General features: G+C 40.9%; 1 protein-coding gene across 4 annotated transcripts in view; it reads right to left on the reverse strand.

The window, feature by feature from the left end:
• Positions 1 to 19647, reverse strand: part of LIMA1 (LIM domain and actin binding 1) — a 98161-nt gene that overhangs the window by 54704 nt on the left and 23810 nt on the right. For 3 of the 4 annotated variants that reach the window (XM_059682842.1, XM_059682839.1, XM_059682841.1), the window contains exon 2: positions 9997 to 10138. In XM_059682842.1, the coding sequence (XP_059538825.1) occupies positions 9997 to 10115 (119 nt within the window). In that variant the 5' untranslated portion in view covers positions 10116 to 10138. Of the gene's footprint in view, positions 1 to 9996; positions 10139 to 15785; positions 15871 to 19647 lie in introns of those variants that run through there. The other variant, XM_059682840.1, reaches the window with a different exon arrangement.

The raw sequence follows: 19647 nt of genomic DNA on the forward strand, positions 1-19647 counted from the left end.
ACACCTCAGTTTTCTCAACTATGAAACAGGAATAATGTCCCTCCCGCATGCAGTTTTTGTTGGGATTAGAGGTAGTCTCTATTTCTATCAAGAGTCTAGCACAGTACTTGGCACATTAATTCTAATTAAAGAGTTCAGGATTTATAGTTTTGCATAACTGCCATTTGCCCTTATAACCTTCCTGGAGAAAAGACAAACTGCTATGCTCTGACGCTCTCTAAGATCCCTTTGCACTTTCTCACTGCAAAATTAAGAATGCCCCTAAGATGAACAGCTTTTTCCAACTTCCTAACTCTCATCAGTGCAACTGCGAGACTCAAATCCTCTAACTTGAGAATTGGCTGAGCTGGACAAGGAGGGAACTGAGGAAAGTGTGAGAGTTTCACTGACATGACTGACCAAGTCAGGCAGAGAAGGAAGTGAAGCCAGGAAGGGGACCGACATCCACAGCCTGGGTGTCCTGGAGTGACCAAAGAGCAGGATCAGTGGGAATAACATATGGAAGCACAGGAGGCTCTAATCGGGGAGTAGGCTTTCCAGATGTACATTTCAGAGGTAGAGTCTGGGTGATGATGGGGTTGGGATTAGATATAGGGGCACGAGAGATAAGGGGCAGGTTGAAGAAGTCGGGGAGATCAAGAAATTGTGAGTCCAGAATGTCAGTCAGATCATTTATGTGGACCAGTGATGCTTTACTGGAGGCACGACTGGCCCCACGGGACGTTTGGGAAAGTGTGGGAATCTTATTGGGGTTTCTCCTCCACCCCTTTTTGCTTTTTTTGGTTGTCACGATGTCACAGGGTGCTACCAGCATTTGAAGGAAGGCAAAAATGATGAACATCCTGCATAAAGAAGACCTGCCTCATCTAAAATGCTAATAGCACCCCCACTAAGAAACATTGAGAAGAGAATGAATCTGGAAGCTAGTGTCCCCTTGAAGGCAAGGAGCTTGATCCTGAGGCTTCACCCCCGCCACCCCCCACCCCGCCCCCCAATGCAACAAATGGGAGGATAAGAGGATTATAGTAGATAGTTGTGAGTCTAAAAGCACAGGTTTAGAACTTCAGAACAAGGCACAAAATACAAGAGATGGGAAACAGTATGGAGATGTAGCGGAGTAGCACCCCTGATGCCGGGCGCCAGAATATTTCGGAGAAGCATGTGCAGAAAGAGTAGGCAGACACTACTCAGAGACAGAATGCATGTCAAGGAAAAGCCAAGTTTAGCTGAAGAGAGGTGGGGCTAGAGAGGGTGAAAAGGGTAAGAATGCGAAGAAGTTTCTCTACAGAACAGGGAGTTTCCAAGTCCCATTAATCACATCTCAACACTGTCTCAAATCCTTCCCTTCCTTTCCATCCCTGCTGCCCCCCACCCTTAATAGCTTTCACTTTGGTTCTCAAGAGAGCCTCATGATGTGTCTCTGTGCTATCAATCTCTCCCCTTTCCAGTATGCCTTTTACACCTTTGCCAGAAGCATCTTTCTAAAATACAAGTCTGATCCTGTCATTCTCGCTGCATGAAAACCTTCAATTGTTTCCATTGTTTATCGCCTTCCAGTCCCTTCTCCCCTTTGTATTCTCCATGCCAGATGGCTTGCTTTCCTATTTCCTTTACTCATGTTCTGCTTTCTACAATCCTTTGCTTGAACCTATCATTCTGCTTTATTTTTTAAAAATATATTTTTATTGATTTCAGAGAGGAAGTGAGAGGGAGAGATAGAAACATCAATAATGAGAGAGGATCACTGATTGGCTGACTCCTGCGTGCTCCACAGTGGGGATCGAGCCCATAACCCAGGCATATACCCTTGACCTCCTGGTTCATAGGTTGACGTTCAACCACTGAGCTATGCTGGCCAGGCTATCATTCTGCTTTATGCTCAAGTTCAGTGCTTCAAGTTCACAAGTCCCTCTCTTCCACTACCAGTGCTTCCTAAATTTCCTTAAAAATAAAAATCACCTGAGATACTTGTTAAAAACACTCTTGGGCCCCATTCTGATATTGAATCAGAATCTTTGGTGGGGGGGGACGGGGAGAAGGGAGACAGGGAAGCCACATAGGATGGTTTTAAAACATATCCAACAAATCAAGGAATGACAAGTGCTGGAGAGGATGTGGAAAAAAAGGAACCCTTGTGTACTGCTGGTGGGAATGCAGACTGGTGCAACCACTGTGGAAAACAGTATGGAGTTTCCTCAAAAAGTTAAAAATGGAACTCCCATTTGACCCAGTAATCCCACTTCTAGGAATATATCCCAAGAAATCAGAAACACCAATCAGAAAGGATATATGCACCCCTATGTTCATAGTAGCACCATTTACAATAGCTAAGATTTGGAAACAGCCTAAGTGCCCATCAGCAGATGAGTAGATTAAAAAACTGTGGTACATCTACACAATGGAATACTATGTTACTCTAAAAAAGAAGGAACTTTTACCATTTGCAACAGCATGGATGGACCTGGAGAGCATTATGCTTAGCGAAATAAGCCAGTTGGAGAAAGATAAATATCACATGATCTCATTCATATGTGGGATATAATGAACAACATAAACTGATGAACAAAAATAGATCCAGAGACAAAGAAACACTGAACAAACCGTCCAACCTCAGAGAGAAGGGAGGGGAGGGGGGTAAGAGATTAACCAAAGGACTTGTATGCATGCATATTACCATAACCAATGGTCACAGACACTGGAGCGGTGGGGACTGGTCCTGGGGGATGGGAGTGGCCAGGGAGGGGTCAATCAGGGGAAAAAGGAGAAATATGTAATTCTTTAAAGAATAATAAAAAAATGTTTGAACAAAAAGTTTTATCATGAAAAAACAAACAAACAAAAACATATCCAAAACAACCTTTGAAACACCACCCATCAAAAAGTAGTCAGCCCTGGCCAGTTTTCTCAATGGTTAGAGCATCGACCTGCAGACTAAAGGGTCTCTGGTTCGATTCCTGGTCAAGGGTACATATTCTATTGCAGGCTCTATCCCCAGCATGTGCGGGTGACAGCCAATTGATATGTTTCTCTCATATCGACGTTTCTCTCTCTCTCTCCCCCCTTCCTCCTTTCCCTCCACTCTCTAAGAAGATCAATGGAAAAAATATCATTGGGTGAGGATTAAAAAAAATAAAAGTAGAATCCTCAACAAAATTCTAGCAAACCTGTTGGGGGCCAGATGTAAGCTGGCAAGGTCCTTGCACCTGCAGGGGCTAGCAAGGCTGGGACCCTTACCCACACAGTTTCCCCAGACTTGTTTGGATAGCGATTATCAGTAGAATGGGAGTAACATTTGTAGAATGAGAACAGCCTTTCATAGCTTGCCCAGAAGTCTGTAACTATTTACTGAGATATGCTGTACTGAGAACTTGTCCTTCTGCTGTATCTCTCCCTTAGAGATTAAGAGGAACAAAGAATACATTCCTCTTGACAGACCTCTGATTCAGTGTGTTGTGTATAAATAGGATTGTATAGATAATAAACTCGCTTCAGTTCATCGAGAGAACTGGGGTCCTCCCGACCCCGCTTTCCTGTCTTTCTTTCTTTTCTCAATTCCCACCTCCCTGCCTCAGCCCGGCTCAACCCTGTCAGGCTGGCCCTGACACAAACCGGATCCAGCATTACATTAGAAAGATCATACACCATGACCAAGTGGGATTTATTCCAGGAATGCAAGGCTGGTACAATATCTGCAAATCAATAAGCATAATACATCACATAAACAAGTTGAGATACAAAAAATCACATAATCATATCGATTGATGCAGAAAAGGCATTTGACAAAGTCCAACACCCTTTCTTGATAAAAACTCTCAGCAAAATGGGAATAGAGGGATCATACCTCAACATAATAAAAGTCTTATATGGCAAACCTACAGCCAACATCATACTCAATGGGCAAAAACTAAAACCATTTCCCTTAAGAACAGGAACAAGACAGGGATGCCCACTTTCACCACTCCTGTTTGACATAGTACTGGAAGAGCTAGCCAAAGCGATCAGACAAGAAGAAGAAATAAAAGGCATCCAAATTGGAAAAGAAGAAGTAAAATTGTCATTATTCACAGATGACATGATACTGTACTTAGAAAACCCTAAAGACTCCATCAAAAAATTATTAGACCTAATAAATGAATTTGGCAATGTAGCAGGAATTAATGCCAAGAAATCTATGGCATTTTTATACGCCAATAGTGAACTTACAGAAAAAGAAATTAAAAAAAAATCCCATTTACCATTGCACCAAAAAAATTAAGATACCTAGGAATAAACTTAACTAAGGAGGTAAAAGACCTCTACTCAGAAAACTACAGGACATTGAAAAAAGAGATAGAGGAAGACATAAACAGATGAAAGAACATACTGTGTTCATGGATTAGTAGAATCAACATCATCAAAATGTCCATACTCCCCAAAGCAATTTATAGATTCAATGCACTCCCCATTAAAATACCAACAGCATATTTCACAGATCTAGAAAGAACTCTCCAAAAATTCATCTGGAATAAAAACAAAACAAAAACCCAAATAGCTGCTGTGGTCCTGAGAAAGAAGAACAAAGTAGGAGGATCTCAATACCAGATATCAAGCTGTATTACAAAGCCACTGTTCTCAAAACTGCCTGATACTGGCACAAGAACAGACATATAGACCAATGGAATAGAATAGAGAACCTAGAAATCGACCCAAACCACTATGCTCAATTAATATTTGACAAAGGAGGCAAGAACATACAATGGAGTCAAGACAGTCTCTTCAATAAATGGTGCTGGGATATTTGGTCAGACACATGCAAAAAAGTGAAACTAGACCACCAACTTACACCATACACAAAAATAAACTCAAAATGGATAAAGGACTTAAATGTAAGACAGGAAACCATAAAAATATTAGAGGAATCCACAGGTAGCAAAATCTCAGATATATGCCGAAAGAATTTCTTCACTGACACAGCTCCTACGGCAATGGAAACTAAAGAGAAAATAAACAAATGGGACTATATCAAAATAAAAAGCTTCTGCACAGCAAAAGAAACCATCAACAAAACAACAAGAAAACCCACTGCAAGGGAGAACATATTTGCCAATGATATCTCTGATTAAACCTTTATCAGAGAGATTAAACCTTTATCTCCAACATTTACAGGGAACTCATACAACTTAACAAAAGGAAGATAAACAACACAATCAAAAAATGGGCAAGGGACCTAAATAAACACTTTTTGAAAGAGGACATACATAAGGCTGAGAGACATATGAAAACATGCTCAAAGGCACTAATCATCCGAGAGATGCAGATCAAAACGACAATGAGGTACCATCTCACACCAGTCAGAATGGCTATCATCAACAAACCTACAAATGACAAATGCTGGCGAGGATGCGGAGAAAAAGGAACCCTCGTGCACTGCTGGTGGGAATGCAAACTGGTGCAGCCACTGTGGAGAACAGTATGGAGTTTCCTCAAAAAAGTAAAAATGGAACTTCCATTTGACCCAGTGATCCCACTTCTAGGAATATATCCCAAGAAGCCAGAAACACCAATCAGAAAGGACATATGCACCCCTTTGTTCATAGCAGCACAATTCACCATAGCTAAGATTTGGAAACAGCCTAAGTGTCCATCAGCAGATGAGTGGATTAAAAAACTTTGGCACATCTACACAATGGAATACTATGCTGCTATAAAAAGGAAGGAACTCCTACCATTTGCAACAGCATGGATAGACCTGGAGAGCATTATGCTAAGTGAAATAAGTCAGTCAGAGAAAGATAAATATCACATGATCTCACTCATTTGTGGAATATAATGAACAACATACACCGATGAACAAAAACAGATGTAGAGACAGAGAAGCATTGATCAGATGCTCAAAACTCAAAGTGAAGGTAGGGGAAGGTGGGAGTGAGGGGGAGAGATCAACCAAAGGACTTGTATGCATGCATATAAGTATAAGTGATGGATGTGGACAACAGGGGGTGAGGGTGAGGGCAGGATTGGGGGGATGAGAGGACATTGGGGGGATAAGGACACATTTGTAATATCTTAATCAATAAGGGGAAAAAAATAAAAAAATAAAAGTAGAGTCAAAGTCCCCTTCCTCTGAATATGAGCCAGCCTTCGTGACTCGCTTCTAATGAAGAGAATGTAGCAAAAGTGTATAACTTCTGAGGCTAGGTCATAAAAGGCAATGCATCCTCTCACCCTGACTCCTTTCCTCCTTTGTTCCCTCACTCCCTCTGTGTCTGGATGTTTGCCCTTGGAATGCAGCCAACGAAACCAAGCAGCCAAATTATGTTCTGAACAGGGCCTCAGCTGAGAGCCCATATGCCTACCAGCATTGACCTCCTCACTTGTGAGTTGAGTGAGCCTTTAGGTAAAATTATGGTCACCAGTCTTTGAACCACCCTGGCTGCTGCTGAGGGGAGCAGAGGCAAGCTCTGGCCAAATTAGAGATTTATAAGCAAAATAAATGCTCTCATTATTTTAAGCCACTAAACTTTGGAGATTTTTTTTCATGCAGCATAGATAACTGGTACCCCATGTGATTCTTAAGATGCAGGAAGTTTGGGGACTTCCTGTACTCAGGGTGTGCCTCCAAAATGTATACACACTTTGAATAATTTTTACTTCCAATGGGTTAAATTTGAAAAGAAAGAAACATCAATTGAGCTATCAGCTGTTAAGTATGTATACATTTTTGGGGGACACCTTGTATACAAACTATACTAAACGTACCATTAAGTTCCTTGAGGTCAGGGATTAAGTCTTAATAGCCTTCAGATCTTGATCCTTTTTGTCTGAAATAGCTTTATTAATTTTCTTTTTTCAAATATAAGAATAATACATGTGTGACATAAAATTACAACAATATAAAATGCATAATGTAGAAGGTAAAAGGGCTAGGAAGTCTCATGCAATCTTCACTTCACCTTAAGCAATAACCAAGGTCAACAGTTTGAAAGGGCAGTGTTTTCCACATAGCAGATGCTTGATGGATTTGTTATTGAAGAAAAGGTGACACTGTAGATTACAGAAACCTCTTATTGATATTTAATTATATACTAGATATAGCTCCCAGAATAACTTTCTTCAAATACTTACCATCCTTTTCTTAACGCATTGTAGCTACCTATCAATTAACAAACTGCTAGTGAGGTAAAACTACCATCTTCCTAAGCTTCTCCTCACTGTGGCATCTTTATTGAGCAAAGTCAATGTATTTGCCATCATGGTTTCTTATTTACATACTAGAGGCCTGGTCCCTTGGCCTGGCCTGCACCCTCTCATAATCCGGACCCCTCGGGGGATGTCAGACTGCCAGTTTTGGCCTGATCCCTGCAGGCCAGGCCGAGGGACCCCACTGTTGCACAGGGCCTCTATTATGCATACTAGATTTTTGGTTAATCTCTTCCTGTCCTCTCCCCTCCCCCCTCCTCCCTCCCCTCTAAGATTCATCAGTCTGTTCCATGTTTCCATGCCTGTGCGTTGAGCATCTGCCCCCTGGTGGTCAGTGCACGTCATAGCTACCAGTTAAACCGTCGCTTAGGCTTTTATATATATACACTAGAGGCCCGGTGCACAAAAATTTGTGCACTCGAGGGGGAGGGGGGCCCCTCAGCCGGGCCTGTGCCCTCTCGCAGTCTGGGACCCCACGGGAGATAATGACCTGCTGGCTTAGGCCTGCTCCCGGGTGGCAGAGGGCAGGCCCAATCCCTAGGTGCAGCCCCTGGTCGGGCTCAGAGCAGGGCCGATTGGGAAGTTGGGGCGCTGCCCCTTTCATGCACAGAGCAGGGCGGATCGGGAGGTTGTGATGCCACCCTCAGTCACGCTCATGGTAGGGCCGATTGGGGGGTTGGAGCATCGCCCCGTCACACTCAAGGCAGGGTCAATGGGGAGGTTGCAGTGCCACCCCCTGTCACGCACAGAGCAGGGCCAATCAGGGGGTTGGGGCGCTGCCCCCTGTCACGCACAGAGCAGGGCCCATCAGGGGGGTTGGGGCTCCGTACTCTGTCATGCACAGAGCAGGGTCAATCAGGGGGTTGGGGAGCTCCCCCCTGTCACTCACAGAGTAGGGCCGATAGGGGAGTTGGGGCACCGCCCCCTGTCACACACAGAGCAGGGCCAATCAGGGGGTTGGGGCGCCGCACCCTGTCACACACAGAGCCACAGGGCGATCAGGGGGTTTGGGCACTGCCCCCTGTCACACTGATCCCGGTGCTGGGAGGCCTCTTGGCTCCGCTGATCCCGGTGCTGGGAGGCAGGGGCCGGCTGGTTTGCCCTGAAGGGTGTCCTGGATCAGGGTGGGGGTCCCCACTGGGGTGCCTGGCCAGCCTGGATGAGGGGATGATGGCTGTTTGCAGCTGGTCACACACCCTTCAGGGTGGGGGTCCCCACTGGGGTGCCTGGCCAGCCTGGGTGAGGGGATGATGGCTGTTTGCAGCTGTTCACACACCCTTCAGGTTGGGGGTCCCCACTGGGGTGCCTGGCCAGCCTGGGTGAGGGGATGATGGCTGTTTGCAGCTGGTCACACACCCTTCAGGGTGGGGGTCCCCACTGGGGTGCCTGGCCAGCCTGGGTGAGGGGATGATGGTTGTTTGCAGCTGGTCACACACCCTTCAGAGTGGGGGTCCCCACTGGGGTGCCTGGCCAGTCTGGGTGAGGGGCTGAGGGCTGTTTTCAGGCTGGTGGGTGATGGAAGCTCCCAACCGCTCCTTTTTCTCTCTCTTTTTTTTTTATTCTGGGCCAGCTTTAGCTCTGAGGCTCCAGCTCTTAGGCCTCCGCTGCTGAAAGCAGGTATCTGGTTTGTTTCGGTTCTATTATCGAAACAATGTATAACTCCAGCTCTGAGATCCCAGCTTGCTGAAAGCAGGTTTCTTGGGTTTTGTTTAGCTTCTATATTTGTTACAATGTTTAAAACTGCAGGCTCAGAGGCTGGCAAGGCAGGCGGGGAACGTTGGTTTCCTCCATCACTGAAGCAAGCAAGCCTCATGTTAGTTTCAAGCTGCCTGACTGGCAGTTAATTTGCATATCACCCTGATTAGCCAATGGGAAGGGTAGCGGTCGTACGCCAATTACCATGTTTCTCTTTTATTAGATAGGATAGTATTTCTTCAATACTTGTTGAGTATCTACTATGTTCAAGTCACCACGCTACACACTGGGGATACAAAATAAGCAGGAAAGGGGCCCTCGTATCAAAGAACTCGTGGTCCAGAGTAAAAGTCAGCAAACTTTTTCTTCAAGGGTCAGATAGTATATATTTTAGACTTTGAGGGCCATATGGTCTCTGCTGCAACTCTGCTGTTGTAGATGAAAGTAACCATAGACAATACACAAATGGTCGTGGCTGTGTTCCACTAAATCTTTATTTACTAAAATGTAGCCAGTGGCCAATAGTTTACCTACATAGTTTGTAATGTTCAACAGAACTTCATGCAATGATGAAATGTTTCTGTGATGTCCAATATGGTAGCCACCAGCTACATGTAATGAAATGTGGCCAGTGCAGCTGATAAACTGAATTTTAAATATTATTTAATTTTAATTAAAATAGTCATATATGTAGTATATTGGACAATGCAGGTAGAGAGAATGCACCTTATATTCCATTCCCTTCAACTAAATCAAAACTTGCTTTAAAACTCATCTGAACCAGGAAGCCTTTGTGACTAGCCTCTGTCCATGATGGTCACTCTCTCTCTTACTCTTACTGATTTGGGACTTGTGACATTTTTGCTTGGTAATTATGTGTTTTATAATTATCTTTGAATGGTTAACTTTTTCTTTCCCCAACTAAACAAAAATTCAAAGATAAAATGTGTCTCCTGATTATTATAGTCATCCTCCTTCTCCACAGTGCCTATATAGTGCTTAAAATACAAAAGGAGCTCAATAAAGCCATTTGATACCATGTGCTTCCTTTACTGATTTCCCTGACAGGTGGTAATGTTTGCTCAAGACAGATGGTCCTTTTGGACCAGAATCAGCACTTACTTGGAGAATATTTCTACAATAGCCGATGACTTGTTCTTATTGACAAGAGAAAGTTCTTTGGCCGTTACCCTCAATGATAGTGAAGTCCACTGCCGTCGATTAAATGGAGTTGATTCCATTTTGTCTACAGATACTGAAATACCTAGTCAATAAAAAAAAGCAGAATATTAGACATAGGAGAGAATTCTCCAGCATCCAAGCACTGGCAGTGTTATGTTGAGAGCGAGCAGAGAGCCTTAGACCAGCAGACCACACTCTTCTACCGGTTCTCTCAAAAACCATAACCTTGGTCAAATGATTCAATGTCTTTGGGTTGTAGTTTCCTGTAAAATGAGAAGGTTAGACCAGATGATCTTGAAGGTCTCTTCCAGTTCCATCATTTTATGACTGACCCTACTGTGCAAACATCGATTGGCCTTTTCCTGAACTTAAGTCTGTTCCAAAGTCACATTAGGAGTGAAATGTTGCACTCTTCTGAGTTACATCCCAGGGGAGGTACAATCAGTATCTCTGTAGACTCGGGTCCAAATTAGGTTCTACCTACATCCAAGTTTCTTTTGGCTGCCCTCTCTCCCCAAACTCTGCAGCACTGACTACTTGTTGGGGGAAGAACTGGGGACAGAGTGTGGATAATATAAAGAGGAAGGGCTTTAAGGCAAGAGAGACTTCAGTTAAAATCATAACTTTGTTACCTTAAACAAATAATATTATCTTTCTAGTTTTAGTTTCTTCAGTTGAAAAAATGAGAATACTACCAACCTTTATAAGGCTTTTGATATAGATTTAAGGAGATAATATATTTAAAATACTAGGCATGTTACAGTAGTATTAAGAGCATTTAAAGTATAATATATTAGTAATTGCTTTTGTTATAATTATTATTATTTTAAGCCTTTTAACAATTGGGAAAATTACTAGTATAATGACTTTAAATTCAGGGGGCTAAAACCTCTATACTTAAATTCTTTCCTAAAATCCTTTCAAGTCAAAGACTGCATAAAACCCTTGGTATCACCTGGTCCCTACTCTGATTTTGTTTGTGTGTTTTTTTGCCCCAGTAATTACCAAAGGAGTTCCAACCTTTGTCCAGAAGAGGTGAGATTAGAAATGAGTCAATAGTTTCCTTATTTAAAGAGTGAAAAATACAGATGAAAGGACTACTTGCAGCTCTCTTTACAACTGCAGAGCATAACTGATCTGGTAGAATGTATGGCTCGGGTACTGCTTCCAACAGCCTTGACAACAGCAGAACACACCGTGCGCTTACCCAAGCAACCTGGGCTTCCATTTCACACTAAAAGTCCCGTGATACAAAGTGCGTGATAAGCAACCCTAAGAGACCGAGCTTCTTTTTCAAGTGTAGTATTTGTTTTCCCAACTAAAACTCTATCTGAAAACAACACTAGTTTTGCTATTTTTGTTTACTAATCTGTTCTAATCCCCAAGTTGGAACCCAACATAGAACCCTCTAATGGTAAGGAGCTCTGGTGTTAGAGACAGTTTTGGCATTTAATGGGTGTTGGCCCCATCACTTAAAGCTGTGTCTGTCCCTAAATCTTAGATTTTTCACCCATTATAATAGTGCTTCTTCATCATATCCTTATGAGGAATAAAGAAGATAAACACCCTGACATAGAATAAGTAAACAATAAATGTCTGTTTTTTATATGATCTCTTCTTCCTGGATAAATAACCTTAATTCTATACATGTTCTTTGAAATAAACCTGAATGTATTAAATACTATGTGATATTTCTCTAATTGTTTTCCAGTCTATAACTGACAAACCCACCAAACATTGTCAGCCTTTTCTCTAACAAGAAAAAGACACTGAAATAACAAACAATTCAGCTACACTTTATTATGTAAAACCACAGTAATAACCCTTTAGAAAATAATAACCAATGCTTTAAAACATTTGGTACAATTATGCTTCTAGCATAGGTGTGGGTATAAATGTTGTCAGTTCTTCTACAGCGATCATTTCTGAATCAAAGAAAAGAAATACAAAAGATAGGTTCTCAAGTTTGTCTGTAAAAAAGGAAAAGTATAAATTATTTGAGGGACTGAGTATGATTAAGAAAAGGAGTTTAATTCCCAAGTCTAATTCCATGGTTTTGATTTCTCTTGTCCAGAAAGTTAAGAAAAGTCAGAACATCTATTTTGGTATAAGGCTAGGGTAAGCACACTTTATACTCGAGGAATGAGGTGGCTCACATACTGGCCACACTTCTCTTCACAGAAGCATACTGTTATTTCTTAGCACTATAATTAGCATCCTATGAAACAGATAAAGGAAAGAATCACCTGGTATCAGGTTACTGAGTAACTACTTCCGACAGGTGTAGGGAGAGGGCCCTACCCAAATAGTGCGCATAATCTATAGGGCTTGCTAACGTGTACATGAATAATTATAGCACAAGGCAGAATGTGGTTAGAGGCAATGCATGTTTTGGAGTACAGGACCTGATTTTCTGGCTTGGTGGGTGAGACATCGGATTGCCTTGGGATTTAGGAACACAGCAGAATTTCAACAAGCGAGGGTGGGAGGAACAGCATTACACCATTAGGGAGTTGAAATAGCACAGGAGACTTCACTGGAGTTAGACTCTAGGTGCACTAGAAGTTGACGATAAGCTATGGAAAGATAGAATGGGAAGAGCTTGAAAACTATGCTAAAGAGTTTGGGCCATATTCCAATAGTGGAGAGAACTAGCCTGTGAGTGAGCTGAGGTCTTGTAATCTTCAAGTGCCACTCCCTAGCACAGCTGTAATCTTTATGGAAAATTAAAAAATCATTTCCCTGAGCCTCATTATGTGCGTTTGTAAGAAAAGAACTCTGTAGTGAATTCCTCAGTCTCTGTGGTGGGAAAAAGAACATTTCTGAAAAAGCAAGTACCCTAATAAGAGCCTTTTTTTGTTGTTGCTGTTGTTGTTTTTAGCTGTTGTTTTTTAATCCTCACCCAAGGATATGTTTTTTATTGATTTGAGAGAGAGAGAAAAGAAGAGAGAGAAACATTGATGTGTGAGAAAAATCTTGATCTGTTGCCTTTGTATTCTCCCCAATCATGAATCGAACCCACAACCGGGATATGTTCCCTGACTGGGAGTCAAACCTACAATCTTTTGGTGTAGGGGACAATGCTCCAACTAACTGAACTACCTGGCCAGGGCAAGAGGCATGTTTTAAAAAATGATTCTGCAGCAGTGTGTAGCTTGAGAAGAGGGGAAAAGATTAGAGTGCAAATTACTAGTCAAGAAGATCCTAAAACTGTCTAAGTGATAGGTAATCAAGGTTTTAAAATCAGAATAGGTGGAAATAGAAAGGTGGAAAGAGAGCCCTGGCTGAGTTTCTCAGTGGTTAGAGCAGGGGTCCTCAAATTTTTTAAACAGGGGGCCAGTTCACTGTCCCTCAGACCGTTGGAGGGCCGGACTATAGTTTAAAAGAAAACTATGAACAAATTCCTATGCACACAGCGGCAGCAAAAACACCCGGCGGGCCAGATAAATGTTTTCGGCGGGCCTCATGTGGCCCGCGGGCCATAGTTTGAGGACCCCTGAGAGCACTGACCCGGGGACAAAAGGGTGGCGAGTTCAATTTCTGATCAAAGGCACATACCTCAGTGGCAGGTTCAATCCCTGGCCCTGGTCTGGGTGCATGTGGGAGATAACCAATTGATCTGTCTCTCACATGTTAATGTTTCTCTCTCTCTCTCTCTCTCTCTCTCTCTCTCTCTCTCTTCCTTCTTCCCTTCCACTCTCTCTACAAAATAGTGTGTGGGGGGGGTGGGGGGGTGGAGGGAGGGGAGGGAATATCATAGATGAGGATTAAAAGAAATACAAAAGAAAGAAAGAGAACTGATTGTTCTTAGAATAACAAAGGATTTAGGATAAAAGAAGGAATCAAAGCTGGCACCATCAAATTTGAATAATGTTGAATGTTGATGCCATTAACAGAGAGAGTGAATATGGGAAGAAGAGGGAGAATGATGAGTTTTGCTTTACACATGTTGAGCTATACATGTCAGAATACAAATACTACTGATACACAACAGGAAACTAAAAATTCAAGGCTAAGGTTAAAAATCAGACTTTTGGAAGGAAATAAACATTTTAAAACATCTGCTTCTGGGAAGTACATATCTCACTTAACCCTCACAACTACTTTACAAAATTATTTTATTATTTTATATTTATAATGAAGAAACAGAGATTTAGAGATTTAAATAACTTTATAATGATCTTTACATAGCTATTAAAGTAGCAGGGCTGGAATTTAAACCCATATTCTGTTTGATTCCAAAGTCAATTTTCTTTACACTACAAGTAACGAATCATGATTAAAACCATCTTTAGCCAAGGTAGAAAATTGGGTAGCAAAATCTCTGAACCCTGAGCTGCAAACTCATACAAACTATCTTTCAATGAGAATATAGTGGCAAGTATCTTTCAAGAATAAGTATCAGAAATAATCATTTGTTCTATCAGAGATACTTAAAGTTACCTTGGGCCCACTGGAAATACTCTCCATTGTGACTATCTTGGCTTTCATGGGTTTATATTAAAGAAAGGTATGCTATCTCCCCCCACATACTTTCAAATGAGGGTCCTATTCTCAGATATTAGAACAATTTCCTTAATTCCAGAAATCCTACTAAGAGTGAAAAAGTCATGTACCAACACCTGGAAAGACCCACTCAGAAGAAGGTGTTCAGTCTGGGCTGCTACAATATCCTTGAATATTTTTTCCACTGCCATATACAAATAATAACAGCAGCAGGGGATAAATGGTGATGGAAATAAGTAAGTAGATAGATAAATAAAGTTACAAAACAAATAGTAATAGCAGCTATCACTTATTGGGCACTTACTAACTCAACTAATCCTTTTCCAACCCTAGAGTATGATTTCCATTTTCAAAAATGTGGTTCATTGAGGTTGAATAAGTTGCCCAAGGTCACATAGCTAATATATGTCCCAGGCAGAATCCAGTGTTCCAGACTGTGGACAAAAACAGAGTTCTTTGGAAAATAACCTCACAGGGTGATCTGATCATAAATTCCTAACTAGACTTGTCATGGTGGGTAATTATACTACAGGTCTATAACTTCTTTAGTGGAAGGTTTTTAAGCAAACCCTGTTCATTGTTCACATGCACCCCTTTGAAATGCCAGAAGTAATACCCCTCCAAGGTGTAACCACCCTCAAGAAAGCGTATAATCTTTACTATCCTGTAGCCCAATCCCCACTTAGCTTTCTCCCATCTTCATGTAATCTTTCTTACACTCCCTCCTTAATTTCAAATGCATAAAAGAAACTGCAAAACTGTTCTTCTCTGAAGCTTTTGAGATTTCGCTTCCCAGCACTGTCATCAATTTGGTTCAAATACTAGTGAACTCTCTAAAAATTCTCTGCAGGTTTGGACATTCGTATGTGAACAAGACTCCACACCCAACCTCTAAGGGCATATGCATTCTATTACCACTTTGACTGTGAACAAAGAACTGCTGGAATGGTTGACAGTTGTGTGCAAGAGTTAAAGGAAACAGATATAACAAAAATTACTAAGATTTTAGCCTCAGAGACTATAAGGACAATGGCGTATCAAATAAAAAGGGGATACATAGAAAGGGGAATCATTTGCTAAGAAGAAAGATGTCTTCAACTTTAGATACATGTGCAGAATTTTACAAGAGAGCAGTTTAGAAATCAGTAATCAAGTCCCCTCTCCCCCTTTTTATAAACAAGGGAGTTAAACCACAAAAAGGTCCCATAATTTCCCAAACTCACCAGGTAGTTAGTATGTGAACCAGAGTTCTAATTCTCAGGTCAAGTTCTCCTTCTTCTTTTTTTTTTTTTTTAAATCAGACCAGATAGGTTGAGGTAGAATAGCTAAACATTCTACAGGTGAGCTGTAGCCTGGAAATAAAGATCTCTGAACAAAGGTCCTTGAAAGTTTAAGGGTTGGGCAATGACTCACTGGGGTATTTGGCCCCAGGTATCAGCTTCCTCAAGCTATTGCTTAGGGTGAGGTCTCTAGCTGCTCCAGCAAACCTAACAATAAGACTTAAACCTACTGTGATATTCTGATATAGGCTTACCTAACCTAATGAATTGGCTCCCAGAAATAAATTCCTGAATCCTGTTCTTATAAACCCAATCTAAGTCCTCTCTCTCTCTCTCTCTCTCTCTCTCTCTCTCTCTCTCTCTCTCTCTCTCTCATCTCTATCTCCGGAGATGGCTACTTGTGCAAGAGGCATAGTTGCCTGAATATAGCCTTGAAAAATTAAAGAGGGCAAAGTACAGCTGACCTTTGAACAATATGGGTTTGAACTGTGCAGGTCCACTTACATGCAGATTTTTTTTCAATAAATTCCATTAACATTTTCTCTTCCTTATGATATTCTTAATAACATTTTTTCCTCTAGCTTACTGTATTGTAAGAATATAATATATAATACATATAACATACTAAGTATGTGTTAATTGACAGTTTATGTTATTGTTAAGACTTCGGGTTAACTGTAGTCAAGTTTTAGGGGAGTCCAAAGTTATGCACAGACTTTTTTTTTTTTTTTTACTTATTTTTAGAGAGAGAGGAAGGGAAAGGAAAAAAGAGAGACCCATTGATGTGAGAGTGAAATATCGATTGGCTGCCTCTTGCATGCCCACAACCTGGACATGTACCCTGACTGGGAATTGAATCGGCAATCCTTTACTGAATGGGATGACACCCAACCAACTGAGCCACAGCGACCAGGGCAAATTTATTTATTTATTTTTATTTCAGAGAGAGGAAGGGAAAGGAGAGAGAGAGAAACATCCGTTGGCTGCCTCCCCTACTGGGGATCAAGCCCACAATCTGGGCATGTACCCTAACCATGAATGCAACCGATGACCTCCTGGTGCACAGGACAACACTCAGTCAACTGAACCACACCAGCCTGATACACAGATTTTTGACTGAATGGGGTCAGCTCCCTCACCCTTGTCTGCACTGTTCAAGGGTCAATTGTACAACACTCACTTGTTCAAAGAAATGTTATTTATTTATAAATAGATTGTAGAGTGGTTTTTGTTTGTTTGTTTTTTAGATTGCAGAGTTTTAAAGTTTTGTTTTGTTATTAACCAAAAACTCCTTTCAATTTAGATGTCAACAGATAAAAGGGAGCAACTAGTTAAAAGGAAAAAAAAAACATTAACAATCTTTAAGGTACAAAGGGAAATTTTAAACAAAAGCAGTGTGAAATATATGCCCACAGAATTTTTTTCCCCCCAGAATATAAATTGCATTTATTTCTAAGGCTGTATTTTTGTGTAAAAAGTAGTGATTAAATTCACATACTTGAAAACAATTTTAGAAGCTAATAGCTTTTATTTTTTTTTCTTAATAGCTTTTTTTAACTTTATTTTGAAATAATTTTAGATTTTCAGTGTTACAAAGATAGTATAAAAATTCCCAGATAGCCCGGCCAGTGTTGCTCAGTGGTTGAGTGTGGACATATGAACCAGGAGGTCACAGTTTGAGTCCTGGTCAGGGCATATCCCTGTGTGCAGGAGGCAGCTGATCGATGATTCTCTCATCAATGATGTTTCTATCTCTCTTTCCCTCTTCCTTCCTCTCTGAAATCAATAAAAAATATATTTATGTTATTATTTTTTTGTTGTTAATCCTCACTTGAGGATATTTTTCCATTGATTTTCAGAGAGAGTGGAAGAGACAGAGAAAGAGAAACATCAATGTGAGAGAGACACATGGATTGGTTGCCTTCCACATGCACCCCACAAGGGGGACGGAGCCTCCAACTGAGGTATGTGTCCTTGACTGCAATCAAACTCGGGACCCTTCAGTCCGTGGGCCAATGCTCTAGCCACTGAGCCAAACTGGTTAGGGTAATAAAAAACATATTTTTTAAAAAGTTCTCATATAGCCTGGCGGTGTTCTCAATGGTTAGAGCATTGGCCCTTGCACCAGAGGGTCATGGGTTCGATTCCTAGTCAAGGGCAAGAACTGTGGGGCAGATTGGTGCGTGTGGGAGGCAACCAGTCAATGTGTCTCTCTCACATTGAGGTCTCCTCTCTCTCTCTCTCTCTCTCTCTCTCTCTCTCTCTCTCTCTCTCTCTCTCTCTCTCTCTCTTCCTCTTCCCCTCACCCCCTCCCTTTCTTCCACTCTCTCTGAAAAACAATGGAAAAATATCCTCAGGACTTCCCATATACTTTTCACCTAGCTTACCTTACATTACCACAATAAAATTATCAAAAGTAAAAAATAAACATTGGTACAATACTATTAACTTAACTACAGACTTTGTTCCCTGAATTATTTTGTTGCTCAGATTGTTCCACCTTTGGCCATCTGGAGCTCTTTCAGCTTGGCCTGGTGTCCTTTCAACATACTACCAATTTATTTTATTTTTTTATTGTTTGAGCATTTCTTTACTTTCTAGCACTATAAGATGTTCCAGACTTATCTTGTATTTGCCCTGGCACAGCCCTGGACTCAACAACTCCTCGAAAGTGCCTAATTCCTTTTATTGGAGAAACCAACATCTGGGTACTGGTGTGTTCATTACTACTGATATGTCACTGCTTCTAGGGGACAGAACCAGGAAATATATATGTATATTAACCTATGTATATATACATATCTGTATTTCTATATCTACCTGTCTGTATACATATTTTTAAACTATAAATTTATAGTGATACTTCTGACTCCAATCTAGCACCATAAGGTTCATTCTAGTACATATTCCCTTTTATTTATTTGTAACTTATTTATCTGATAGTGAGAAGCCTATCTCCATAGAATTTTGACATAAAAAGAAATCTAGAATTCCAAAATTATGCCATTACCACGATCTACTCCCTCAAAACACTGTATTTTTTTTTTTTATTCCAGCTGGAATGCTACCCCTTCCTCAATCTATTTGCCTTTCAAGACTCAAGTGAGAAACTACCTCTTGCAGAACCCTTCCTGAACTGCTCCTGACCTATTCCCAATCAGCATAGGTCATTTCCTTTGCCTTATAATTTTATCAATCTTTTTTATCAAGAAAGATTCTTGAGGTCAATGGACTTCTTGCCCTCCTAGTATCTAGTATATTGCTTTATCAATAAAAGGAACTCAATAAATTTGTCTTGAATAAAACTGCATGAAGGTTTAAATTTTATCCAAAACACTATCAGTACAAAAAAAATGCTTATTATGCAGTTCAAAACTAATTGTCAAGAAAGGACATATCATTTTTTCAGTACCGTGGATTAGTAATTTTAGTTTATTTAAACTCTGAGATTAAACTCGTGACATAAAAAAATGGAACCATTAAATAACTTTAAATACTATACATAAAAGGCTCACTACTCTATTATCCAGGAACATGGTGACAGACAAGTCTGTAGGCATGTTAGGATAATCATTGCTACTGTTCTTGGAAGACCTTTAGCCAGGCCTCTGTAGAAACGTGTATCCCAGACAATAGGAAAATAGTATAACAATGACCAAATTCCCAGGGCTCAACAAGGACATAGATGTTTGCATCAAGGCAAATTCACTTTAATAACATTTTTTCTCTCCTTTTAAGGATATTTTCTTAAAAAACACTAAGATTTAGAGCAAGAATAATGAAGAACAGATTGTATAAATGAGAA

This window comes from Myotis daubentonii, chromosome 2 (assembly GCF_963259705.1).
Source record: "Myotis daubentonii chromosome 2, mMyoDau2.1, whole genome shotgun sequence".
In the NCBI taxonomy this organism is placed as follows: Eukaryota; Metazoa; Chordata; class Mammalia; order Chiroptera; family Vespertilionidae; genus Myotis; species Myotis daubentonii.